Here is a 21950-nt window from a genome sequence, read left to right as displayed (position 1 = left end):
ATGTGTGATGAATAAAGCCTAAAGTTCAAAAGAACAGCATTTATTTGAAATATAAATATTTTGGAACATTATAACTTAATTTAAAGTTTTGCTGCAATTAATGGATATATGATTAATACAATTATTTATTAAAAAAGGAAAAAAAGGAAATCTTACTGATCCTAACACCAAAAAAGTTGGGTGAATTTAGCCAAAATAATTTACAAATTATTTTAGCAACGATTTGTCATACGTGTAGCTATTTATTGACGTAAATCAATATAATCAGGCTGCTCTTTGCCAGTGTCATATCAGAAGAAGGCTTTTGGCATAGAATATAGGCCTACATAGCACAAATGAAAAACCAAAAACAAACAAAATTGTGTCATGGAATATGTATTTATATTTATTTGAGAGAGCTGTTTAATTGCACATTATCTCTCGCTAACGGGTTTTCTAATTGTGCTATTACATTAGCAAAACGTTCAATTATAGTGATAATCGTGCACATCGCATTTGCAATTCACATGAGGATTGAATGTTCGCGCATTGACACGCCGGAACGACAAATCTGCCTAAAGATCCTCACGGACAAAATAAACTGTAACAGACAACTATCGTTTTACGAGTGCAACGTAAATCGCTGTATTTTTATATGTATTTTTTCGTAATGTCGTTATAGTTAAAATACCGCGTAATATAACATGTGGATGGGAAGAATGAATGAAGAAAGGGCTCCGTCTGAATATACAATTGTCACTCCGTCTAGAAACCAATGTGTATACACCAGCTGTTACTGGTAAGTGTGATGACAACATCACGAGCTTCATTTCTTCTACATTAAATACACAGCATTTTCCCCTTTCTGCAGTGAGGAGAATGTGTGGAAATTGTGTGAATATGTCAAGGATCAGGGGACATGCTCGTTGGATGAGATCTATGCAGTCTTTATATCTAACGAACGAAAAATGGTAAGGCTTGTGTCTAAAGGCATATACAATAACTATATTAGTGTACTGTACAGTTTTTGTGTGTAATTTGCAGATACCCATTTGGAAACAAAAATCCAGTCGAGATGATGAACCAGTAATCTGGGTAAGAACATGTTTTAATAAGGAAAATAAGATTTTATTACCTTATACTAATCTAATTTTTGTGCACTTCCCTTTAGGATTACCATGTTGTTCTTCTACACACAGATAAACAAGGACATAGCTTTATATATGATCTAGATACAGTCCTTCCCTTCCCTTGTTTGCTTGATGTATATTCAAAGGAGGCCTTTCATTCTGACGAGGATTTAAAACATGCTTTCTGGAGGTCAGTTAAGAATTTTCTGATCCAAACTGCATTTAAACATATCAGTCTCATGCAGTCAAATATGATTATCTACTGTTCTTTAGGAAACTTCGTGTCATACCAGGGGACACCTACTTGAAGAAGTTCGCTTCTGATCGTTCACACATGAAGGATTCTGACGGAAACTGGCGTATGCCACCTCCAGCATATCCTTGTTTAGAGACATCAGGTTCGTTGTAAATTATTTGATGCTATATCATAATTTGCTTCCTTCTTCCTCTCACACGGTATGTCATTTTCACAGAGACTAAAATGAATCTTGATGGCTTCATCAGCATGGATGCCCGAGTGGGATACGGAGAGGTTTACAACCTTTCGGACTTTGTTCAACACTTTGGAAAAAAGTAGCCTCAGGGAAAGATCCCATTTGCATGGAGAGTACTGTGACTGAGCAGGCCTTGAAATACTTATCCCTTGCCTGTCAACAGTGCAGATCCCAAACTTTACATTGTAATTCATAATTACAGCCAGGTAGTAAAATCACAAAGGACAGCCATAGTGAACATATGTTGATAATATGCATCATTTTATAAAGAAATCAGTTACACAGATGTACAAATAATAAAAATGCAGCATTTAAACAAACAACCAAACCGAAATGGTAAACCGTATGAGCAGTGCTGTAGTTTTTAAACAATTGCTGCCAGGTAATCCTTCACCTCAGCAGGTGACAGTCTGCGAAATCCTGCTTCATTACAGATGCCCACCTCAATATTTTCCTCTGTCATCTGCCCTTCAAAACTTTCCTGTAGGAAAAAGAAAACATTGTATTATGTTGTTTTGAGCAATCTGATTTAATAAGTTAAAGGGTTGGTTCTGTCATTAATTAGTCACCCTCACCGTAAGATTTTTTTGTTCATCTTCGAAACACAAATTAAGATCTTTTTGATGAAATCGGATATTTCTGACCCATGTGAATTGAGTGGTTTACTCCAAATTTCCTAAAGAGATTTGACCGCTTTATATGATGAACAGATTGAATTTAGGCTTTTATTTACATAGACATTCATCAACTCACACATCAGTTGTGGTAAACAGAAGCTCAAACATGTTCGCTTGACATGCGAGAACCAATGAGGTTCATTCTCTTGTTACGCAGCACGTTTAAAGCTTCCGCAAGAAGGTTGAGCTTCTGTTTATGTTTGCTGATCAATGTTTATATGTGAATAAAAGCCTAAATTCAATCTGTATATAAAGCAATCATGTCTCTTTAGGAAATTTAGACTAAAGAGCTCGATTCATATGGATTAGTTGTACAATCTTTTTATGAACTTTTGAGTGGTAGTTGCATAGACTGTCAATAGAGGGGCAGAAATCTCTTAGATTTCATCAACAAGATAATTTGTGTTTTGAAGATGAATGAAAGTCTTACAGGTTTGGAACGACATGAGGGTGAGTAATTAATGACAGAATTTTTATAAATATTTAGAGATGAATTCACCTTTAAAGTTAAGATGGCAGTGTGTATAGCATCTTCAAGTTCCAGATCTTCATTATATCTGTAACAAAATTATACAAAGCCATGCTGTAAAAAAATCACAATCATTTCCCTATTTTTCTATCTTAAAAAAAAAGTTATACACTACAATAGTACATGCAAGTCAATATAATGATGATTTTAATACCTTTTTTCAAGGAATGTTTTTCCATTCACATAGTTCTTTCCCATTGCTGTGGCTTTCCAGGCGAAGTATGCTCCCTGTGGGATATCATGATTGAGATGAGTTTACAAAATAAATGGTTGCATGTTAATATAATATGAAGAAAAGAATAAAGTGGTAAATGTTTTGATTGCTATTTATTAGTTGTACCGATGGGTCTGACTGAAACAAGTATGGTCGGTCCTCGTCCCAACCAGCAATAAGAAGAGAGACTCCAAATGGGCGTACGCCTCTATAAAACATGACACTTAAATTACTACAAGAGCTCTAATTCAAGTCTAGTATGATAATAAAGATGTAAAGAAGTAACATACCCTGACTGTGTGTATTCTTGCATAACAGAAGCCACTCTCTGTACCAGCTGGCCTGTGGGGATTGGCTCTTGGTATACCAGGAAATATTGCTGAGCCAGCTTTCTTGCTCTTCTGATTAGCACCCTGTCAAGAGGATCATTCCTTACAACTTCAGCTGTCAAGGTGATGATACATGGGGCAACTTTTTTGAGCAATGTTACAAAGCAATGTTGCTTGGCCACTTTCCCATTGGGAATGGGCAACAAATTTCTATCTGGATACTTTAGATCGGTCATGGGCCCTGTGTCTTACCTGGTTGCCTGTTGATGGCAATATTGCCTAGTAACATTGCTTAAAAAGTTGCCGTGTTTATTATCACCATCAGTCAACTTAAAGGGTTAGTTCACCCAAAAATGAAAATTCTGTCATTAATTACTCACCCTCATGTCGTTCGACACCCGTAAGACCTCCGTTCATCTTCGGAACACAAATTAAGATATTTTTGTTGAAAGCTGATGGCTGAGAAAGGCTTCACACAGGCCTCCATTGGCATTCAGTACATTCACACTTCCAAGATCCATAAAAGGCACTTAATGTCGTTACAAAGTCCATCTCACCACAGTGACTCTACAATAATTTTACGATGCGACGACAATAGTTTTTGTGCGCAAAAAAATATATCAAAATAACACCTTTATCCAACTTGTTCTTGTCTTCCGTGTGTGCCTCCACGACGCATGCGCGAGAATATGACGCAGATCCGGCGTTCGGACACATGACCCAGAAGCGATTTGTTTACAAGCAGAGGAAGACGCGCGTATCTAAGCTGTTGAATTCTACATTGATCGTGCTTTAGGTCTCAAAATGGGGTTAGAGTGTGCATTTCATGGATTCCCGAACCCTGGCGCTACGTCATATTCTCGCGCATGCGTCGTGGAGGCACACACGGAAGACAAGAACAAGTTGGATAAAGGTGTTATTTAGATTTTTTTTTGCGCACAAAAACTATTGTCGTCGCATCGTAAAATTATTGTAGAGTCACTGTGGTGAGATGGACTTTGTAACGACGTTTTAAGTGCCTTTTATGGATCTTGGAAGTGTGAATGTACTGAATGCCAATGGAGGCCTATCTGAAGCCTTTCTCAGCCATCAGCTTTCAACAAAAATATCTTCATTTGTGTTCCGAATATGAACAGAGGTCTTATGGGTGTTGAACGACATGAGGGTGAGTAATTAATGACAGAATTTTCATTTTTGGGTGAACTAACCCTTTAACACTCAAGAAGGGCTCATTTGAAAAGCTTTTCATTTTTAGAACAGAGCAACCATTCACTTTTTTAATACCTGTAGTCAGGACCCATTCCACTGTACACCATGCCGATGTGTTTGGTTATTGGTTCAATTTTGTGCACGCTCTGTTCATCATACAATATGGACTTCTGTTTCTTCTCAGTTGCCAGCACAACTCCATTTGATGCTGCAAAAAATGACACAAAAAAAAGCATTCAAAGCAAATTTACAACTGAAGGGCAGCATACATATGGAAAAACATTATACCATTGGAATGTAGCCTATTTTTAAACTGGATTTTAAACCTTTAATAAAGAAAATTATCCCCCAGTTTCACAGACTAAAATGCATATTTGAGCTGTTTTAACTGAAAGCAACTTGCACTGTCATATCTTAAAATATGTCAGTCAGTGCCATTGTTTTGTCTCAAGATGCACGCCAGTAATGTTTTTTTTTTTCTTCTGAGGCACGTTTATTAAAGCTACTTAAATGCCCTAATTGAACTAAAGCCTAATCCTGGCTTAATCTAAGCCCTGTCTGTGAAACTGGGCCAATGTGTCTTTACACAGCCAAGTCTTCAAAATTCAGTGTAAAGACATTAAAATATTAAAGCCAGACCAAATCATGCCTGCACTGACCCACCTCAGCTCCTAGTATCTTAAATATACAGTTGTATTTGCTGTGTAAATGCCTCCTCTCAGGGATATCAAACATTTGCCATGTAACTTTGACATTGGCAATACACATTTTTTCCCAATGTATTGTTTCTGGGCTATAAACATATTTAATGCAACTCTCTGTGTTTAGGACTAAATGCAAGAAAAGTAACATTGTCATCATTATGATTTCACGAGGATGAGCTTTAAAAGAGTGTCGGCTTTTGACTCAAATACTGGAATCAACACTCAGTTTACACCAAGCAACTCAATGGATGGTTTGAGTGGGTGGTGCATGGATGTTCTGATTTGATCCTGGTTTGTGATGCACTGATCTACACAGACATACCTTTGATTCCTACAGATGGAGCACCGGCTGCTACAGCGGCCAGAGCATATTCAATCTGCACCAATTTCCCAGAGGGGCTGTGTTGATAAAAAAAATAAACATGAGAAAAATGCATCTAAACTGAAACGTTTTTCTTTTTTTCCTTTTTTTTTTACAATTACAGATCAACTATAATCAAAGTACTTTGAATGATTCTGAACTTTAGCATATTTTATTATTACAAACTAACTCACATATTATAAGCTTGAACAAAAGCTTCATACTAACTTAAACATACTTTTTAAATTGCTTGTCAGTGAATATGGTACACATCACAAAATATTAGCGGATACACAGGATAATACTCGCAGCCAACAGAATTGAACAGAATGTGCAGTAAAACACCATAACAGAGCGAATACTCACTCTGGATAAAACAGTAAAAGGGGAAGAAATAACCTGAGTAAAAACTAACAAAAGCACTGAAAGAGAAAAATTAGTTAGTCATAAAGTTTCATATAGTAACTAACACAGTGACAGTGCAACTCTGATGTGACTTACAATCAAGTGCATTATACACACACGTTGGACAAAACATAACTATTTTCATTGAATGCAGGCAAAAATAGAAGTATAATGAAAGATCACAGCCACATATCAATCAATAAATGACAGAATTACCTAAATGTTGTGAGAGAAAAACTGTATCCTCGATCTGCCATTTTTTTGTCTTTGCTACGGAAATAAACCTAAACAACTTCCGCGAAATGTTTGTGAACACACTCGTTAAGATAAAAGTCACTCATATTCTGTACGGCAGACATTTATCGTACGTTTCTGAGGAATATACAATTATGCAAAATAAAAAAACACGACTATTGTATTAGCATGAGTACACACTTTATTTAAAACCAATACACTCATATATTAAGATCTACACATTCTGCAAAGATCCAGAAATTTGTGTAAACATATTGTAAACTGTCTTTTAAAAGAGAATTATATGGCGGTCATTTCCAAATAATTATTTTAATTGCTAGTGTTTCGAGCTAAATCACAACATTTATTTGAATTGGTTATTGAGATCCGATTTTTTTCCTCTTTCATCGTGTTTTCTTTTTATTATTATAGAATTTGTTTTTCAAAGTAGTTGATTTTATGTATATAATATGTTATTATTGCTTTTGTATGTTCATTGTTCAAGAGATTGCAATAAAAAAGTCTTTCCATTGCACTAACAGGCGTACAACCAGCAGATGTCCGCAGCGCGTATGTTTTAAACCTGATCAAAACATTTAAATCGGTGAATCATTTTACGAATTCATTGATTATTTTATTTAAAATTATATATTTTATCGTTTCAGCCACACCGAGATTAATACGTGACAATATTTTATTTATTTAGCCTCGCTCTGCTATTTTCATTTTGGAATATTCCAAAACCACGAATTAAAAATGTTAAATAAAGTAAATAAAAAAATACTCATACATCTCTGTATCTATTTAAATCTCGACAGTTTGAGTAGCCGAGGAAAACTTTTATTATGTAAGTGCTTCGGACGGAAGCTGTTGAAATAGCGTCAGTGGAGCTTGACTTCCTACCGTGTCTGAACGCCGAGGTATTGTTTCTAAATATTGATCAATCTGCCCTATTTCATCTTATAAATCCAAATTTACAGGCGTTTGTGCTGTATGGGGATGTTATTTTTAATTCGATTGTTTTATATATTGCAACTGTACGGCATAGATCAGTTTTAAAGAAGGCGGATGAGCTACTAGCTAATGTGGCTTTCGCGGTCTCTACTGTAATTTAGTTTCGGTAAAAATCGGGGTTATACTTCCTGGGAAAGAACCTACTCGTCATTTATACTTTTTTTTTTTTTTAAATAATTATTTTTTTAAACTTTTATAATGAATGCGTATAGCCACGTTTTTTTACGTTTATTATGCTCTAATAAACTCATTCGCCAGATTTTCCTGTATAACTCAATGATGCCAATGTGATATGTCATTTTAGGCTTCTTTAAAAGGGATCATTCGCCCACCAAATGAAAATCTCTCATCGTGTGTTGTCTCGACAAACCTGTTTGACTTTCCTCAGTCTCATTCACCTTTCAATTTCTTTGTATGTTTTTCAGAGAAGGCCATGGCTCGAGGGCAGCAGAAGATCCAGTCTCAACAGAAGAACGCAAAGAAAGCAGCAGAGAAGAAGAAAGGTCAAGGGGCGGATCAGAAGACCGCAGCTAAAGCAGCACTGGTCCACACATGTCCTGTCTGCAGGGTGAGTGACCAAAGTTGTTACTTATAAAGAAACGTATGTAAAGGGTACCTGGTTTAATCCACTGTACCCAACCTGGCACATCCTTGCTGAGAAATGTGTTTATTCCCAATTGTATAGACACAGATGCCAGATCCCAAGACGTTTAAACAGCATTTTGAAAGCAAGCACCCAAAGTCTCCCATGCCTCCTGAGCTGGAGGATGTTCAAGCCTAAAGGACACAAGAAACCGACATGGATCTAAAACAGGGGTGAGTCTAATACAGATTATTAGTAAAAGATGGATTGTACATTAGAATCAAGTGGATCATTTAATCTCATGATTATGGTCCAATTTTCAGACCCTGGGAAAAGAAAGAACATGATTTGATTCTGCCAACTCACTCGACTTGCTGTATTTCACAAACATGGACCATGTGGACAGAGATCTTAGGTTGGACTCAAGCACACGGCACACTTTTTTTTTCTTCCCTTTTCTTTTTTTTTATATATGTGCATATTGCTTCCAACTTTTCATAGTGTACTGTGACCTAACAGTCTCATTGCCATGTGCTGTAACTCATCATATTTATTCCCCACTTTCCCAGTGCCTTGTGGCACTTTGTCCCTGTAAAGTATGATTTTAAAATATTAGGTCATTCAATCCATAAAAATGTATCTGCCCATATCTTTTAACTATAAGCCAAATTGGTGAGGTGCACCACTGTGTGTATTAATAGTATTGACTAGGATTGGGATTGAGATGCATTTATTGACATGTTTAAAATGATCACAAATGTGGAAAATTTGCACCTGTTCAAACAGTCAGAATAATGAGTCGGGACCCACGAACACGTTTTTGTTACTTTTGTTTTCTAAAGTTTTCAATAAATGTAAATGCATATAGTACATGTGTCATGGTTACTATTTTTTATTTCTCTCCGTTTTGATGACTCACAGCAAAATGCCAAATGTTCTACCCACTAATGTGAAAATAGTTCTTTAACAGTGAAGTTATTTAAATTTATGTGGTCATTTTTGCATTCAGTAGTAGTTCAGCTAGCTTTACCACAATGGTGTTAGCTGTACTGCCACCTATCAACGAGGAACAGCATGATCTCAGAGTTTATATATAAATGACACAGATACTAGTGAGTTTTATAGAGAGGTCTATGCAATAATTAATTATCTTACCCATCCAAAAAGATGCAACCTGGGCAGCACTATTCTGGATTTTCTCCCCCATTACATCTTTTCACTTTGTGGATGGTATACAAATGTTTATGCTCGTCTTTGTTGATGTTTCTGCTTCTTCGGCCATCCAGGTACTGAATCTCCCTTGTCTCCTGGTAAAGAACGTGTTGTGTTCCCTTATCTTATTTTTGATATTCACATCAACCAAACTGTTCTATGCTACTAGTGTATCTTCTGTCCGACGTCGTTTCAACATGGCGAAATGCATTGAGGGGGTGACCCGTGCCATACATAATACACTATAGTTCTCAAGAAACCCAACCATGTCCCCTCAGTAATATCAAATTCTTGTCCTTCTTCAAATCTACCATTTATTGCCAAATTACTGGAAAGAACTGTTGCCTCCAAGCTTCAGTCTTTTCTAGTTGAAAATAATCTTTGATCCCTTTCAATCTGGTTTTTGCCCATGTCGTAGTATTGAAACTGTCCTTGTAAAGGTAGTGAATGACCTACTACTTTCTGGTGACTCTGGCTCTTTCTCTACACTTCTACTACTCAACCTTATTTCCACCTTTTGATACGCTCTGTCTCTGTCATGATTTACTTATTTCTCACCTCTCAGATGTGGGTATTTCCTGTGTTGCTCTTTCTTGGTTTTTCTCCCATCTCTGATAGATTTCAATGCAGTATTTTAGATCTTCGACTTTCCTCCTGAAGCAAGGTGTCCCCCAGGGATCCGTTCTTGGTCCATTATTATTCATCATTTACATACTACCTCTGGGTCAGATCTTACACGACATGGTTTTAATTATCGTTTCAATGCTGATGACATCCAAATATACACTGTGTAAGTCTGCTTTATGTACTAAATGGATGAAATCTCCACTTGCGTGGATGAAATAAGAGTGGCTCAACTTTCTGAAACTACGTGGACAAGACTGAAATCATTACTTGAACCCGTCACTCACTAGCAAAATTCCTACTGACTTAGACTGAGATTGCTGGTACTCTCATCAAACCATCCAGTACTGTAAAAAAATAGTGTTATTTGATTCCTTTCTGACCTTTGAGGCTCATGTCAACTCTATCACCAAATCTGCATTCTTTCACTTAGGTTGCATTGCCAAGCTCCGTCCCTTCATTGGTGTTAAAGACGCCGAGACTGTTATCCATGCTTTCGTTTTATCCTGTCTTGGTTACTGTAATGCCCTTTTTCATTAGTTTACCTGCTAAACCCAGACTGCAATATATTCAAACCTCTGCTGCAAGAATACTCGCCCACACCAAGCGTTCTGTTCAGTCTCCACTGGTTACCTATGGCCTATTAAATCCTAATTAAATTTGATATCTAATCTGCTCCTCCGCTACATCTCGACTCAGATCACTTCGGTCTTCTGAATGTGGCCTTCTCTCTGTGTCTCCTCTCTTCTATGGGAGGTAGATCACTTGGCGTTATTGCACCCAAACTATGGAGTTTTCTCACCTGAAATTCAAGTCCCTACTCAAAACCAATTTGTTTTCTGAATGTTACCGTTCTTAAAGGGGCTATATGCAACTTTTTCCCCAAAATAAACGTAACAATAGCCTTTTTATTTTACCATTTATGACTCAAACATCTCCTGATGAGCATACTGACACCTTGTCCGCTCACAGTGGGTGCACCTATAAGCCTGTATCCTATTTTTCTTATTTTCTGGCGGGTCGTTTTTTCCCGCGCTGTCTGCGGATGTGACGTCACCACCGCTGCGAGAGCGAGCAGAAAATAAGAGCAGTTCTGTTTTTTGGCCACAGGTGTCAGTCGCGAGTTTAAATTTCAGAAAAACGCATATAGCCCCTTTAAGGTCTGTATTTCTTTGTACATGGTTTTATGCTGCTATGTGACCTTTTACTATCTTTGTATTATCTTTGCTTTAATCTTCTATTAGATAATATTCTACTTGTGTCATTATTTATCGTCTGTTATTATTACCTACCTTAAAGCATTTGAGCAATGGAAAGGCACTATATATGTAAATAAAATGTATTATAATATATAATAATTATTATAGAATATATTCACAGCGGCGCCATCTTTGATTTTTAATGTGCACATCTCTTCTGTGGATTGTACTGTTTTTTTTTTTTATGTGTTTTTGGATTGTTCTACTGACGAAACACCAAAAATATCTTTACAAGAAATTTCAGTAGACGACAAACTCCAGACAACATGAGCTGTGGGAGCTTTATACAGCTATTTACAGCGGATTCCATTAAAAGCACAGCAAGTCTGTCCCTCACAGCCTCGCTTTCATTCCTGTCATGGCGCTGCTCTGAATAAGGTCTATAGAAAGCTATTTGGAGTGCAGACAGTCTTCATCTCAAGTAAGTGTACACCTTTCAGATGACTTCACAAAAACACAACTTTTTATTATTTCTTGACGTGACCTTTAATGCTCATTAAAAAAAATGATGTCCATGTGTGCAGCCTTAGGCCTATCAAACTGATTTTGTGTCTCTTCTTCATTAGCATGTGGGTGGTTTATTTACACAAGTTATTTTAACTGGGGCTTTGTGAAACGTAACATGAAGTGCCTGGCTGTTCACTACATTCTACACATGCAAACTCAGACAGTTTAAATGTAAGACAACTATGCAAAATATGTATTTTTTTTACTTATGGGATGAATTCCAACCTTAAATCCACTCGCAATAAAATGGACAAATATGCTGATAAACCATCATGACACTTCAATAACTATCATTTGTCAATCATTTGGGACAGGTAAGAGCGCTCACATTTGGCTAAATAAACTTTTAATCACTGTATATTACAAATGGTGCCTCAGAGAATTATAACAAATGACATTTGTTTCAGATTTAAAACTTGAATGTACAATAGAAATACTGTGTACAGTGGGTTATAAGCAGCCACAGTTCTTGACCACCATGTTTCGATGTTTCTTGAGAATGACGTTGTTGTTGTCGTCGTAGAAGAGCACAGAGATGGGACTGAGTTTGGTTGGAGCGCAGCAGGCCTTGGGCACTTCATCTGGTCTTAGAAGGTGAACCTGCCAAAGGAGTCAGGACAGTTGTGTGAGAGAGGCCAGGTCTGTGCAACAAAAGTAGCCCAAAGTGATTTTCTCCGTAGGGGTGACTGAATTTGTACGTCTGAGGGGTGTTTTGGGGAGAGCAGCTCACTCCAGAACAAATGGGTGGAGGTTACGTCTGTAATTTGGGCCTAATAGGTGGAGCTAGAATATCCAACCACACCATAACCCTACCTACAACTTTATCCCCTCACCCCATTAGACATCAAGAGAGGAGGAGCTGAATGTCATTTGACTCTACACTACAGTGAGTACCACTTTGTTTTGGGGCTGTTGGAACGCCAAAATTGTACATATGGGGCTGGAAATCAAGTAGCCCACTTACACTGGGCATATATTCAACCAGTTAGCAAAGAATATAGATTTAAAAAAAATAATAATAATTATATATATCTGGGATCTGTTCATTTCAATAGGTCTTCTAGTGTTGTAGTTCAGAAAACGAGATAAAGAAATGTTAAAAGTACAGATTACGTACCAGCAGCTGGATCGTGGCATGGTTTGTGGCATTCATACAAGAGCCCAGAGGATAATCGCATTCCCCATCACAATAATACGCAGAGTAACCTGTAGGGGCCAAAACCCAGTCCTGAAAAAATAATTGTATTAATTAAATATATAAACACTCTAACAGCACAGGGACTTCACTTTGTTTTACATTTGTCAAACTGTCTGTACATAAATCAGGGTTCAAACGGTCATGAGCAATATATGTTTAAGTGATAATATTGTTTAATCAATCTACAGTACTTAACATTCATTCAATCTATCCAAATGTGGCATTCCATCAGATTCTGTTTTGTAGCATTGAGCATGATAACAATAACAAATGTTTCTGTTGAGCTTATGAATGTGATGGCCAATCAGAGGCGTCCGTTCAGATTAGTCATCGCTGAATTCTGCCTTGCAACTTGCAAATTCTCCCATCATAAAAAACAAAGTGCAGATTCGATGTAAGAGATTCATGTCGCATGTCATCCGTGATTGTAACGGGAGTGTTTGTGAGAGTGCTAAAACTCATGCAAGACTATAAGGTATGGATAGCTTCACGGTCGATCGGTCACATTCTCTGCTCCCATTCTGTTTATTCCAGTGAATATAATGTATTCATCATGCTGATAAGATTGTGAAGTCTTAATTTTCTAATGTATAAAACGCATTTAAATAATTCATAATTAATTTTAACATATTCTATTAATTGACATTAATAACCATTATTACAATATCCAGAGCATTAATTGACAATAATGATCCTGTAATGAGTTCCTGTTCATTTTATAGTTTATGACAAGTGTCCTAACTACACGCGACGCCATAAGATTACAGCGACAAGCAACTTCTGTCCACACCAGATGCGACAAATCAATCAAAAACCACAGCCAATCAGAACAGCGTATGCGCGGGCTCTCGCGGCAAGTGAACCAGAGATGAATCTCGACAGTACTCGCAAATCCCAAGGAAATGGATTAAGTACATAATCAAATTCACAAATACTGCACCATTTAAATATAAAGTAAGTGGCCTCACATACTGAGTTACTAAAATAGAATAGACTTGTTTGTTCACAGTTTGAACGTTCTTGTTTCCATTTGTTTCATTTCAAAATCTGAGGTGGATTGTCCATTGTTGCTTTTAGTACGACTACGTTACAATGCTGGGGGCAATAAATGATATTCAAAGTCACATTACACGCTTTTAACATTAAATAAAGCACATAAACACTACCTGAGATTATCATTGCCATGTTTGTGTTGTTGTTCCAGCCGCGACGTCAGAAATAGAATAAATTCCCCTTTATCGCGGCGTCGCGTGTAGGCTAGGACACGGTCAGATGCAGCTTCATGTTCCACTTTTGCAGTGTAAAGATGGCTTTTGTGAATGATAACTTTTTATTGGTAACAGTCTATATAGTATTCTGATTGATGTAAGTAATTGGTTAAATTTAAGCATTTGACATAAAAGACAACACAGGCAATCATAAAAATTGCACTTATGAAGGTAAAAAGAATGCCCTGGGATTCAATTGCAAGGGGCCCCTTAATGGAAAAGTTCATTTCTGACCCTGTCGTGGGGTAAAATTAACGTCTGGCAGTTGCAGTTTGTACTTCTGTGTAATTTGCAGAAATAAAAAAAATAAACTTGACTGTTTTTGGGGAATTTAAAAAGTTAATGATTGGTTATCCAATGAGATTAATGGTAAATAGGTTTTTTTTTAAATCAAAACTAAAATTAAAATTGTATTCCAAAAGTTTGTATCTCTGGCACTGCCACCTTGTAAAGAGACTGTCCGTGTTACTGGACACATATTTACTCATTTAAACATTGTTGCCTCCCATTGTTGCTTGCTACACAGGTACAACCGTGTGTCAGCGTTATTTCAATAAATGTTTATTTTGTATTAAACCACATAGCTTGTCATTAGTTATGTGATGTGATTTGAACATTGATTTTTATTCTTATTTTACATGGATTCATGGAACGTTGGGCCATGAATACTTGCCTCAAAAACCATGGAAATGTATTGGTAGAAATGTGTATAAACCCTGATTAGAATATAACATTAGATTCTAACGTTAGAGGATAAATTATGTGAACGTTAGATTAATGTTAGAATATAACGTTAGGGGAATATTTTATATTATAACATTAGGTGAACGTTAGATTATAATGTTAGGGGAACATTAGAATATAACATTAAGGGAATGTTAGACTAATGTTTAAGGAACATTATAAGATAACGTTAGGGAAATGTTAGATTAAAACGTTAGGGGAACGTTAGAATACAACGTTAAGGGAATGCTAGAGGATAATGTTAGATTATATTGTTAGGGAAATGTTGATCATAATGTTAGGGGAACATTAGAGGATAACATTAGGGAAATGTTATCGGAACGTTAGATTATAATGGAGGAACGTTAGATTGAATTGAGTCTTTCAAGACAATTAATTCTGCTTTAACTTGTTTATATTTCCATCCGCCAAATCAACTTTCAGTACTGTGTGTAACATGCGACTCTTTTTGTTTATTTTATGTTGTAAGAATGTTGTATAACTGTATAAAAGTCAGGATGTCCCACCTTCCAGCCAAGGTCGCTGAAGCTGACATAGAGTTCATGTTTCTTACAGGCCTGGCGTCCACTGCTGGCATGATTTTGGTCTGGAAAAAGTGAGACGATCACAGCTCAAAGACAAATCATTTCATATGCTTCTTAAAACACAATCTGCCTCTTAAACCGCTTATTGTGGCTCACCAAATATGCCGGGTCTGTTTGGGTGTGGCAGGTCGTACTTTGTTTTTTTCTTGCGTGGATTGTTGTGTCTCAGAGCACGAGGTGGGCGGCAAGGGGCTTGACTAGCTCTGAAGAACGTCACCATGAAAGGCTGCTTAGAGCGTGGCCCGCGCCGACCCACCAGACCCACCCACGCGGCCGGTGACAGCGACCGGTCTGTGAAAACAAGATTTCAGCATTTTCAGCATTTGTCCTATGCCTAGACCATGTTTTGCTTAAAAAAAAAGCATTGCCAAGATACAGTCTAATTTTCATGATTTCATGTTAGAGAACTCCTTCAATAACATTTGGTTCAATGATAATCTTGACAGTAGCGAGAAAACATTCAACAATATATCTAATAATAATAATAATATATATATATATACACTATATTGCCAAAAGATTTGTGACGTCTGCCTTTACATGCACATTACCTTTAATGACATCCCATTCTTAATCTGTAGGGTTTAATATGGCGTTGGCCCACCCTTTGCAGCTATTACAGCTTCAACTCTTCGGGGAAGGCTTTCCACAAGGTTTAGGAGTGTGTTTATGGGAATTTTTGACCATTCTTTTAGAAGCGCATTTGTGAGGTCAGGCACTGATGTTGGGGCGAGAAGGCCTGGCTCGCAGTCTCCGCTCTTATTCATCCCAAAGGTGTTGAGGTGAGGACTCTGTGCAGGCCAGTCAAGTTCCTCCACACCAAACTCGCTCATCCATGTCTTTATGGACCTTGCTTTGTGCACTGGTGCGCAGTCATGTTGGAACAGGAAGGGGGCATCCCCAAACTCTTCCCACAAAGTTGGGAGCATGAAATTGTCCAAAATGTCTTATGCTGAAGCATTAAGTGTTCCTTTCACTGGAACTAAGGGGCCAAGCCCAACCCCAGAAAAACAACCCCCACACCATAATCCCCCTCCACCAAACTTTACACTTGGTACAATGCAGTCAGGCAAGTACCGTTCTCCTGGCAACCGGCAAACCCAGACTCGTCCATCGGATTGCCAGACAGACAAGCGTGATTCAACACTCCAGAGAAGGTCTGTAGCTATTGACTCTGCAGAAAATTCTGCGCACTGTGAGCCTCAGCATGTGCTGACCCCGCTCTGTGATTTTACATGGACTACCACTTCGTGGCTGAGTTGCTGTTGTTCCCAGTTGCTTCCACTTTGTTATAATACCATTAACAGTTGACCGTGGAATATTTAGTAGTGAGGAAATTTCACAAATGGACTTGTGGCAACCTATCACGGTACCCCGCTTGAATTTACTGAGCTCCTGAGAGCTATTGTACTTTTGGCAATATAGTGTATATAAATCAAATGCTAATTCATGTCCCATGTATCTAATTGGGCAAGTTGTTTACTTTTTATTTAGTCTTCCCATTAACGTCATAATGTAACCAAGAAGTGGGATTTATCGCACAAACCAATCATATCCAATCATAGCGCGATGAAGGCATTGCCTCCTCTCATGTGACATTCTCCCATTCAATTTCAATCACCCCCCATCAAAGTCACTGCACACTTTAGGGGCTCTGTTAAAACACAATGGGCTCCGGGGAGGCAAGAGAGATCCTTTACCTATATAATTATTGTTGCTTGTTTAAATAGATTATTATATTATTTTTGCAATGTTACATGGTTTGACTGGGAAACCCCCTAAATGGGTTAGGTGACAATTCCGACCATTCACAACTTTCAACTTTACTCCAAACAGTTCAATGGGGTGCCATACAAAAATTATCCAATCAAAAACAAGGAGGGTGTCATGACCCCTTATTTAACATGGGCTAATTCAGTAGTCTAGGAAGCAACATCCAGTCAGTTGTTAGACTATCAGAGCAGACTGACACAATGTATTCCACCTCCATGCTGTACATAAGGAATAGCTCACCCTCCTCAGTTTCCACGTAAAGGCGTATGCCCAGGTTGCTCCGAGGGTGGAGAAGCCAGCGATTGCTCGCAGAAGTCACATCAAAAGCCAACCAGCCCTCCTGACCCGCAGGCACAGACTGCATGTCCAGCAACACCAGCTCAGGCTCCCTGTCAAGCAACAAGATCATAATGTCATTCCCATAAAATGACCGATTACGGATCTATGTACTACAGTATTTTTGTACTTGTATATGTACTGACCTGTGTCTTTTCTCCCTCTGGATTTCATAGACGGAGATATGGAGGGTGCGGTTTGCACGCCAACCCATGGTAAGAGTTTTATAGATGCGAAACTCAGCAGCGGTGACTGTCTCTCCCTGAGGAAGCGGAGTGAGATCGAAGCGGAACTCCTTCCAGTACGGCCGAGGCTGGAGCAGATCCTTCTCCTGCTCCACTGTGTTCAGAAAGACAGAGACGGAATTAAAACAACTAGAGGGTGAGAGTGTGTTGAGTGAGACACTTGAGATGAAGAAGATATGTTGGAAGGGGGATTGGCAGGGGGAACAAAAAAGGGAAGATTAGTTCTGGTGGAGCGCTGCAGATCGGACTGACACCCACGGCCGGGGCTCTGCTGTGGGGTAATTAGAGGCGTTGTGGAGCTGCAGCAGCTCAGCGCACCACCACTAATTACAGTCCAGCGCTGTATTTTTAGAGGAGTGCCCAACAGTATTTTCATCCACTTCATCTCCTCTTTTTTCTGCCTTTCAGTGGGGCCTGTAATTCCCCACAGCTGTGTGCCCACTACAACATCCCTGGTTCCACGAAGAACTTTTAACCTCCACAGAACCTTCCCAATGCACAATAGTGAAAAAGGGTTCTTAAAATCGTTGAAATGGTTCTTTTAACGAGGAACTAAAACGGTTCAATGCCATGGCTCCAATGGCTTCTTTTGGAACCTTTACTTTTAAGAGTGTCTGATCGCTTAGAAAAGCAATACCAGACCTCTCATCAAAAAGCCACATGATTTGTGGAGTTATGGGTTTCTTTAAATCACTAACCCGAAGTATGAGCAATAATAATAGTGATGCTCGTCTTAGCGAACACCACTAGTTAGATTCGAGAAAGGGGTCATACTGACCAATGATAATGAGGCAGAAAGATATGGAAAGAGAAGCAGTAATTGTAAATAGGATGTTAAACTGTTGTTTGTTTTGGACAGATAAGTATCGTCTGTGTTTGGGCTGAGACAGGAAGAGATGATGGAGTGATTGTGGGTCTGTCTCATTGTCAATACACACTACAAGCCCTGACAGTCTCTCAAAATCAGTGGCAAATGTCACTGTTTATGAATAACTGTCTGGCTTCCAATATTGTAATTTTGCACTATGAAACATTATTTACAGTGGTCCTCAAAAAGATATTAGGACACTGAAACCAGACTTAAAATTGTCATTGTATTGGTTAAAATATCAAACCATCTGCAAAATATTGTTCTCAGAACTAACTACTATTTAGCCATTTCTGCAACGAGTTTTAAGCAATGGCTTTTATGTCATTGCAACATTTTTATATTTTATTCTGTGGAAATATGAACTCTCAACTCTCAGATTCTTAAAAATAAATAAATAAAAATAAAATAAAAGAATAATATAAATATATAATACAAAAATAAATGATTTGTCATTTGTAATTGTAACAATTATTTTAAACTTTATTTCACAATTACCTTTTAAATTTTTTTTGGCTTTATTAATCGGTGATGTTATTGGTAACTAAAACTAAATATGTATGTATGTATGTATATATATATAATTTTTTTATTTTTATTTTAATAGTTTTTGTTCATTAAAATAAAGCTGAAATAAAATAAAATATATTACATGAAAAACTTGAAAATGAAAAAATAAATGAAAATTAAACATGTTTCTCTGGCAACGGACTGAAAAAGTAGTAAAATTACTAAAACAAAAAACTGAAACAATTTAAAAGTTAATCGGAAAAAAAAACATATATATATATATATAAAGAAAGAAAGAAAGAAAGAAAGAAAGAAACTAATAAAAATGACGAAAGCACATAAAATTAAAAACTTAAACTAAAATTCAAATAAAAATAAAAGCTAATAAAAGTTACAATAGTATATAAATGACACTGTTATTAACTGTTCAGTTTCCACACTTTGACAAAAAAATTTTTTGTGTCCCAACAAACTTGAAATACTTTGCTTTGTCGTTCTTTTAAATAAATTAACATGACATATTACATATTTTTGTGGTTTAAGCCCATACATGTACATTTTTAAGTGACGACTTCTGTTGAAGTGTGTAACCCTAACCAGCTTTCACTTACCCAGGTTGACAAAGCTCATAACCGTGTCAGCCTCACTGACCACCGTGCCGAGGGGCGGCGTGTGTGTGCTTAAGGTGGGCAACGCGGCATGACTGACCACTTCCGGAGTGAAGCCCAAGCCCGGTCCATCATCGGCCTCGGACGACACGGCATGGTAAAGGTCCAGCATGAAGAGCGGGGCGGAGGAAGGGGGCCGCAGCGGCGGGTGAGGTCTGGGCCGCCCGGGTAGTCCCAGAATGGATAAAATCTCCTTCTGCATCTCCTTCTTTTCGCGACCGCTGAGCCTGCGGAAGCTGGAATGAACCACTCCTTCCACCTGACCCCAAACACACAGCAACATGCACAGAGGGAGGAAGATGCCCAGAGGGAACAGTCGGGTTGGCTTGCCACAGCTCTCCTTCCTCCATCTGCTGCGGCATGAGGACACAAACTCGACCACACGCTCTTGTTTGTCCATTGGTGTGGCAGAAGAGCTCTGCTCCATTGCAGCCTTCTATATAGTCCGTCCTCGTATTTGTCCCTCCAAAACCTCGGGGTGTTTACCCGACGTCGGTCTTCTCTGGAATGGTCTGACTACCGTCTTGAAGTTCAACTCTGAACAACACTCAAATGCCTAAGCCACTCAGATTCCACAGCCGTCATCGTTATTTTGCGAGAGTGCAATGTTTACTGCTGCGAGCTGCTCAGTTTATCGCCTCTTGACAGTCGTTCCTCATGCTGTCACTTTATTTACCAAACCACTGGGCTTCTCTCATAATCTATAGTGTGCTTACGGAGCTGGACGACAAACGATGTCCTAGAAACTGGAAGAGAAAACAAACACGTCTTCCTAGAAGCCCAACTCCTTTCAAAGGCGATCTCGAAGTTGGAAGGACTAAGCACAATGTGAAATTAAAGTCTTTGGGTGGAGTAAATACAAACAGAGGGCCGCACAAACATCAGGCTTCAAAGGTTCCTGGCTCGAACGCAACACCTGCTTCTGCTCCTTTTGAGAAGATGTGAGACGCAACTCCAAGCTGGTGGAATCCTTTACGTTTAATTGAACAAAAAGTTAGAAGACTCTTGCAGTAATCAGTCAATGTTGGTCTTAAGCATTTAATCCAGTGTGCAGACTCCTGACAAACAAACAAAAAATCCAAACTTTTGTTACTGTCCCCAAACGTTTTTTCAGGGTTTTGAGATCCTAGTGGACTGTGGTATTCTTAGCCTGCGAGCTGCTTGCGTTGAAGGCATAATCTGAACACGGGTGACCTCCTTCCCTCCAAGATACACGCTTACGCAGAGGGAGTGTTTCCAGCGTCTGAATCCTCCGCCCTCTCTTCTCCGAGCCCTTCTCACCTCAGTCTCCATCTACCCTATCAAACCGTCCCATCTTCTACACATACCTCACAAATTGCTGGCAATTATCATGTGGTTTGGGATGAAGATGTGATCCAGCCTTTGCACAGACTAGAACGCAGTTCTTATGGTAGGGTAATATGAAAACTATATTTATATTCTGTGGTTTCAACAGTAACCAAGAAGTGACAGATCACTGCTGTTTCACTGGAGAATATAAGATGGCAATTTTGAAAATTTGTGGATATAAAATTAAAACTTATACCGTCTGGGCAGACAGGTTGTTGAAATATGAACCATGTAAATATAACATACAGCTTTATACTATATTAATTACTTTGTCAAAAGCAATTCTCACAATACAGGGCACAATAAGTGAACTGCAAAAACGTAATATGCAATTAATTTATAGATCGTAATTAATCATGTTTAAATCCACAAAATAAATATCGTAATTAATCATATAAATCATAATATAAGTTATAAATATGTACATTTGTTGAAGTAAAAAGGAGGCCATGGGCATGCCATTCGTCTGCTACGCAAACAGACCCATATAAATCGACACTTTGACACGTTTTTAATAGGAAAAACAGCGGTTTGATAAAAGCACTCGAAACGCAAAAAGTGCGAGACGATGTGCATTGATCTCAGTCGATTGTGAAAACGAAATGACACTGCAGGATTGTGAGATGCCCTGAGGGCTTGGCTCTGCGGTGTGGATGGTGTTTGGTGGGAAAGGATGTGAGTGGGTTTAAATATTTGTATATAAACACAGACTCACAGCTGCAGAATGGAGATGATGGAACACCACCCTTCCCAAACCCCATCCGCTGCATCTGACCACCAAACATACACAGAGTCCAGTGCAAACACACGCTACTTATGTGTGACCGACACACACGGCTGAAACAAAGGTGCTTCTATTCACTCGTGGGGCCATTTTTGAACTCCAAAATGACTGTAAATCTTATATAAAAGCGCAGTGTTCAAAACTGCACACACCAAAGG

The 21950-nt window shown here is 38.3% G+C and overlaps 4 protein-coding genes across 5 annotated transcripts; 2 read left to right on the top strand and 2 right to left on the bottom strand.

Moving 5' to 3' along the window:
- Positions 1–503: 503 nt before the first annotated feature.
- ntaq1 (N-terminal glutamine amidase 1) lies at positions 504–3311 on the top strand. Its single transcript, XM_079829934.1, has 6 exons — positions 504–778; positions 851–950; positions 1024–1074; positions 1151–1299; positions 1383–1507; positions 1583–3311. Exons 1-6 carry the CDS (start codon positions 684–686, stop codon positions 1684–1686), a joined length of 624 nt encoding a protein of 207 aa, XP_079686060.1. The 5' UTR covers positions 504–683; the 3' UTR covers positions 1687–3311.
- psma2b (proteasome 20S subunit alpha 2b) lies at positions 1947–6299 on the bottom strand (the record flags this gene model as incomplete). 2 transcript variants are annotated; one of them, XM_079829933.1, is made up of 8 exons in its annotated part: positions 6248–6299; positions 5588–5664; positions 4637–4769; positions 3314–3436; positions 3150–3231; positions 2964–3037; positions 2780–2837; positions 1947–2084 (listed from the first exon to the last, which is right to left on the bottom strand). In XM_079829933.1, exons 1-8 carry the CDS (start codon positions 6286–6288, stop codon positions 1968–1970), a joined length of 705 nt encoding a protein of 234 aa, XP_079686059.1. In that variant the 5' UTR covers positions 6289–6299. The 2 variants fall into 2 exon arrangements, with proteins under 2 accessions (XP_079686059.1, XP_079686058.1); XM_079829932.1 differs by lacking the exon at positions 1947–2084 and having other exon boundaries at positions 2636–2837; positions 6248–6297.
- An 822-nt stretch (positions 6300–7121) lies between these two features.
- LOC307134303 (zinc finger protein 706) lies at positions 7122–8736 on the top strand. The gene is made up of 4 exons (XM_079829927.1): positions 7122–7185; positions 7705–7847; positions 7965–8095; positions 8186–8736. The coding sequence occupies exons 2-3, from the start codon at positions 7713–7715 to the stop codon at positions 8058–8060; spliced, it is 231 nt and encodes a 76-aa protein (XP_079686053.1). The 5' UTR covers positions 7122–7185; positions 7705–7712; the 3' UTR covers positions 8061–8095; positions 8186–8736.
- Positions 8737–11399: 2663 nt separating this feature from the next.
- On the bottom strand, positions 11400–21071 carry bmp8a (bone morphogenetic protein 8a). Its single transcript, XM_079829117.1, has 7 exons — positions 19602–21071; positions 17514–17706; positions 17272–17420; positions 15355–15549; positions 15181–15260; positions 12582–12692; positions 11400–12064 (listed from the first exon to the last, which is right to left on the bottom strand). The coding sequence occupies exons 1-7, from the start codon at positions 20083–20085 to the stop codon at positions 11915–11917; spliced, it is 1362 nt and encodes a 453-aa protein (XP_079685243.1). The 5' UTR covers positions 20086–21071; the 3' UTR covers positions 11400–11914.
- Positions 21072–21950: the final 879 nt, after the last annotated feature.

Source organism: Gobio gobio (genome assembly GCF_949357685.1).
Source record: "Gobio gobio genome assembly, chromosome: 11".
Classification (NCBI taxonomy): domain Eukaryota; kingdom Metazoa; phylum Chordata; class Actinopteri; order Cypriniformes; family Gobionidae; genus Gobio; species Gobio gobio.
Note: the sequence above shows the minus strand (reverse complement) of the source record. Positions and strands in the feature narration are given on the sequence as shown.

Excerpts from the sequence above, each read along its gene's own strand:
- ntaq1 (XM_079829934.1), top strand. The coding sequence starts at position 684 with ATGTGGATGGGAAGAATGAATGAAGAAAGGGCTCCGTCTGAATATACA. Across the intron at positions 951-1,023 it reads TATCTAACGAACGAAAAATG|ATACCCATTTGGAAACAAAA; the intron begins GTAAGGCTTGTG and ends TGTAATTTGCAG. Across the intron at positions 1,508-1,582 it reads TCCTTGTTTAGAGACATCAG|AGACTAAAATGAATCTTGAT; the intron begins GTTCGTTGTAAA and ends TCATTTTCACAG.
- LOC307134303 (XM_079829927.1), top strand. The coding sequence starts at position 7,713 with ATGGCTCGAGGGCAGCAGAAGATCCAGTCTCAACAGAAGAACGCAAAG. Across the intron at positions 7,848-7,964 it reads ACACATGTCCTGTCTGCAGG|ACACAGATGCCAGATCCCAA; the intron begins GTGAGTGACCAA and ends CCAATTGTATAG.
- bmp8a (XM_079829117.1), bottom strand. The coding sequence starts at position 20,085 with ATGGAGCAGAGCTCTTCTGCCACACCAATGGACAAACAAGAGCGTGTG. Across the intron at positions 17,421-17,513 it reads CAGAGGGAGAAAAGACACAG|GGAGCCTGAGCTGGTGTTGC; the intron begins GTCAGTACATAT and ends GTTGCTTGACAG. Across the intron at positions 15,261-15,354 it reads AAACAGACCCGGCATATTTG|ACCAAAATCATGCCAGCAGT; the intron begins GTGAGCCACAAT and ends CACTTTTTCCAG.